This window comes from Durio zibethinus, chromosome 18 (assembly GCF_047325235.1).
Source record: "Durio zibethinus cultivar Kanyao isolate XHJ-2024 chromosome 18, ASM4732523v1, whole genome shotgun sequence".
NCBI lineage: Eukaryota > Viridiplantae > Streptophyta > Magnoliopsida > Malvales > Malvaceae > Durio > Durio zibethinus.
In genome coordinates, this window is record NC_143179.1 from 14,924,880 (window position 1) to 14,929,447 (window position 4,568).

At 28.9% G+C, this 4,568-nt stretch overlaps 1 protein-coding gene across 2 annotated transcripts; it reads left to right on the top strand.

Annotated features, from left to right (window-relative positions):
• The first annotated feature begins 1,984 nt into the window (after window positions 1-1,984).
• On the top strand, window positions 1,985-2,819 carry LOC111300607 (signaling peptide TAXIMIN 1-like). 2 transcript variants are annotated; one of them, XR_016329913.1, is made up of 3 exons: window positions 2,097-2,236; window positions 2,348-2,373; window positions 2,470-2,684. XR_016329913.1 is itself a non-coding variant. In XM_022896232.2 (2 exons), exons 1-2 carry the CDS (start codon window positions 2,130-2,132, stop codon window positions 2,591-2,593), a joined length of 231 nt encoding a protein of 76 aa, XP_022751967.1. In that variant the 5' UTR covers window positions 1,985-2,129; the 3' UTR covers window positions 2,594-2,819. The 2 variants fall into 2 exon arrangements, 1 of the variants encoding a protein (XP_022751967.1); XM_022896232.2 differs by lacking the exon at window positions 2,348-2,373 and having other exon boundaries at window positions 1,985-2,236; window positions 2,470-2,819.
• The last annotated feature ends 1,749 nt before the right edge of the window (window positions 2,820-4,568 follow it).

Consider the following 4,568-nt stretch of genomic DNA (forward strand, 5'->3'; position numbering starts at 1 on the left):
TTTTCTTTCCATCTCATATAATTCAAATCAATCATCACTTCATTATTTGATTCCTTGTTTCAGGACTTGAGAATTTTAGGGTTTTTAAAAGGTAATTTGTTTAATGCAAAGAAATCCAAGTCGTTCACTATTTTTTTCTTTAAAGGCTCAGATTACATCAATAGATTATAAAATTTGGAAATGTAGGTGGTGTAGGATTTTTGGTTTTTTTTTTTCTTTTCACGAGAGATGTTTGATGTTCCAGAGCTTAATTAATTGATTGCACATAGCCCTATAGGTAAGTAATTGATTGCACCTATTACACCATCTCCATCCAAAACCTGACCTATTCAAGTTCGGTTTGCGAGCTCTCGTTGTCTCAAAGAAGGTAGAAGCTCAATATCATCTCAAACACAAAGTTTAGGGTCCAATTACTATTACCCTGGCCTTTGTGTTTTTCTGACTTGAGGATTCTAAGGTCTTCTTTAAGTTTTTTTCAGGTTTCTAAGATAAAAAGAAGAGGAGCAGTTGCCGGTGGTGGTAGACAACGGCAAAGGAAGAGGAAACCTGAACCTTTAGCTGTAAATCTAGGATTTTCCTAGGAGATTTTGGGAAAAGCAATCAAAGAAAAGGAAACGGGAGGACGAATGGAACAAAAAAAAAAGTTGTTTTTGGTTTTCTGGTGTTGGCTAGCGATGCCTGGCGATGACAAATGGCAATAGCAACGGTAAAGTTCAACCGGATTTTGGATTTTTTGACTGCTTCTGGGTTTTAGTGATTGAGTGTTTTAAGTTTTGGAGAGAGGTTAGAGGATTCGGAACTTTAGAGAGAGAGAAATCGAAGGGAAGACTTAATAAAAAAAATTTTAAAAAAAACATAAAACGGCTTTTGTACAATCACCAATATGATACGGTTGTAGGGACCAAAAACCTAATACTTTGACGTGGATATTCCCTGTCATTAAAATTGCCAAATCATCAATTTTTTTACACGTCCTCGGGTAAATGGTAATTAAGATAATCAATGGCCACGCATTGTTTTAATGGGGAAAAACAAACACCGTTTTTAATTGGACTGGAATTTAAAATCGTAAAAAAATAAAAGTACTTCTTGTATTAAAATTAATGTACAAAGACTAAATACACATTTTATATAAAGAACAAGAATTAATTATAGAATTTGATCTTTAGAGAGACATGTTTTTGTGCTCGGCAATATAAATAAAAATTTATCATAAAATGATATTCGAGATATCAATCCATTTTGATGGTAAAACCTTTCTACTTTTATAATGGAATTCAGATCATTTTCAAAATAATGATGCAAGATCATTGTTATGTAATATTCTCAAACAATCATAAATATAATTTAATTATGAAAAATAAAACCAGCTCTAACTCTAAAGAGATTATCACATATCAAACGACTGTCAAGTCTTAACAAATTCTTCTCCTTTTATCTTGAATTTTTTGTTCTTCATTTATTTTTATGAAGTTTAAGAAAAAAAAATTTAATTCTGTGTATTAAATATTAAATACTAAAATTTATTTGTCTGTACTATTACTAATGTCACTAGTTGAATTCGATGTTAGCACTCAAGTAACACAAACTAAATTAAAAAAATAAAATTATGCTAATAAATATAAAATTAAAAATATATATGTATTTTTCATAACCATCCACCCTTTTTATGTATTATTCTCTTCCAAAACACATCTTTTCACTCTATTAATATTTGTCAAATAGTAAAATTGATGGTTCAAAAATTTCTAGTAAAAATGATGTTCTTAACTTTTAATGTAAAAATGAAAATAATTTTGGAATAAAAAATAAGAATTTTTAGTGTTAATAGAAAAAAAAAAAAAAAAAAAAAAAAGAAATTGAGACAGAGCTGGAGAGAATAAGTAGGAAATTTCGGGGTTGCCGAATGTAAAAGCCAATATAACGTGTACGCCTCATTTTCTTTGGCATTTATTAGGCCCTACACTACTCCATTGTCAATAATTCTCTCCAAAGCAAAGCCAATATCAAGCACACGTCTTTCCTCATAACGACTTCTTTGTCGCCTTCACTAGACTGGACCGAATAAATACCAGGATTATAAAAAGAACTTTCTGTGAAGCAAACATTGAGAAACAAACCAAAAAATCATGTGCTGTGATGGAGATTGCAAGCCCCTGGGTTTCCTCCTTGGCCTTCCCTTTGCCTTTCTTTCTTTAATCGTCTCTATTGTTGGCGTTGTTGTTTGGATCGTGGGGTTAGTCCTTCCCCTTCTCTTCGCTTTCCATTTGTTGACTTTCTTCTGCTGTTTGCTACTTTTGTCATTATTTGGGTCTGGGTTTTGATTTGTTCTAATTTTCTTTTCTAGTCAACTTAAGTATCTGATCCCTACAGGTTCTAGTTGAAAAATATTTTGTCTTCTGCTCTTCTGAATGCTTTTCGGCTTCTGGGTATCTGACAAATAGTTTTTCCTGCCTTGGGTTTTGGCAGGTTGTTGTTGACATTGATCTGTCCTTGTTGTTTGTGCGTGACGGTGCTAGTGGAGATGGCGCTGGAGTTGATCAAAGCTCCAATTCATGTGATGGAATGGTTCACTGAACAGATCCCTTGTTAATTGCTCTCTCAGTCTACAACGATTGTTGTGATCTCTTTATTTTTCAGTGTTTTAGCATTACATATATAGCTGGCTTCACATATTTTCTGGATCTCTTTGCTATTTATTCGGTTATTTGATTATTATTCTAATAGGGGAGAAATTTAGGCGAATTTTCATTTCAGGATTCTTGACTCTTGATTATACATACTTTATATATAAACATGGGACTTTGATTTCTGGCTAATTTATGGGGATATTTCTACCACTCGAATTTTTAGTGTATTTGACTTTTAATTAGTACAAAGTAGTATTTCTTTACGGGAAATTTTATAGAACCTTGTTTTTTCACTTCGCTTCCTGTAAAAAGTAGAACGTAACACGTTGATTGGTAAAGAATTGTTTTGAGAAAAATCGGCGCTTGATTAGAAGAAAAAATCAATAAAGCGGTGCCTTCATTCTGGAATTTTCCTTAATCTCGTATATGCACATGCTCGGATGTATAGAGGAAATTCCCATAAAATAAGTACCACTTTTAAAAAAAAATAAAAGAAAATTAAAGGAATTAGTAAAATCATTCAACAAAGTTATCGATATTCTCTTACATGTTTCCTTTCAAAAATTGTCTTTATAAGTAAACCTCCAAATTATTGATTATAAAAAAAACAAATAAATTTATTTAATTAATTAACACTCAAGTTGCTATCAAATATTGTGATTGAATTATATATAGATGATGAATTGCTATTTTACAAATTATTCATTCAATCAAAATTAAACGGGCAAAGGGTCAAAAAGCTTTTGAATTATAATTTAATAATTATTTAAATTCTTAACAATTTATTAAAATTGATAAACCTTTAATTTTTTTATTTCAATTAAATTAAATTCTTATTTTGATGAAATTTAGTCACATGAAAAAAATGAATCTAATCACCTAAAAAATTAAATCAATCAATCAATCTCTAAACTATAATTAATTGAACTCTTAAAGGATTTTTAAAGAGAAATGAGAGAAAAATAGAGAAGAAAAAAATGAAAGTTTATTTTATTTTATTTTCATATATATTAATTGTGTTATGTGGCACAATTTTACCTTCGTTAGCAAAAAATTTAATAGTGTTACTTTTTTATCTAAATAAGGTCTTAATTGGATGTATATAAATATTAGAGCACTTGATTGATTGCAATAAAAAAAATAAAGGCTTAGATGATTTTTTTTTAATTATATTTTAGGGGTTAGTCAAATTAAAATTGTTGTTTTCTTTTCCAAAGGTTATTTTGGGTACTTTCTAATTAAATATTTTTTGTGCAATATCAAATACCGTAATTTAAGATAACTGATAATTTCTACTTCACCAATCATGTAATTTAATATCACTAGTGACTAAATCATGTCACCTTATCATCATGGAGATTATATCATCATGGGATCTTAAAAATGATATTAGACCTTGCTTTATGAGTGATATCGTAAGTGCATGGATCGTAACAAATAATATAAGACGAATAGAGTAATACTCTTACAAGAATTATAAATAAAATTAATATTAAGTACCGAAATTAAAACACCTTAATTATATTTAGATAAATCAATAATTAAAAAGCAAGAACTAAATTAAACTGCTTAACTGATCAAAGTAGAAAATTAACTTATGCAAAAAATCTAATTAAATAAGCTAACAATTTAAAACTGAAATTAAATATGTAAAAACAAAGAATTAAACTTAAATTAAAGCAACATAAGTAAATCAAAACTGTAAATTGATATGGAAATTAAGGCCTGCAATAACAATTAAACATGTAACAAGTAAAACTGAATCTAAATCACAACCTAAAAACTAATTTAACATGCTAGAATTTAAATTAAAAATCGAAACTTAATGAATAAACTAAACAACAATCTAACAAACTTAATTAAACATGAAAAAACTAAAGACTAAACTAAAACTAAATTAAACAACCCAAATTAGCATGAATTGAAGCTTAAATTGAA

Excerpts from the sequence above, each read along its gene's own strand:
- LOC111300607 (XM_022896232.2), top strand. The coding sequence starts at position 2,130 with ATGTGCTGTGATGGAGATTGCAAGCCCCTGGGTTTCCTCCTTGGCCTT. Across the intron at positions 2,237-2,469 it reads GTTGTTGTTTGGATCGTGGG|GTTGTTGTTGACATTGATCT; the intron begins GTTAGTCCTTCC and ends GGGTTTTGGCAG.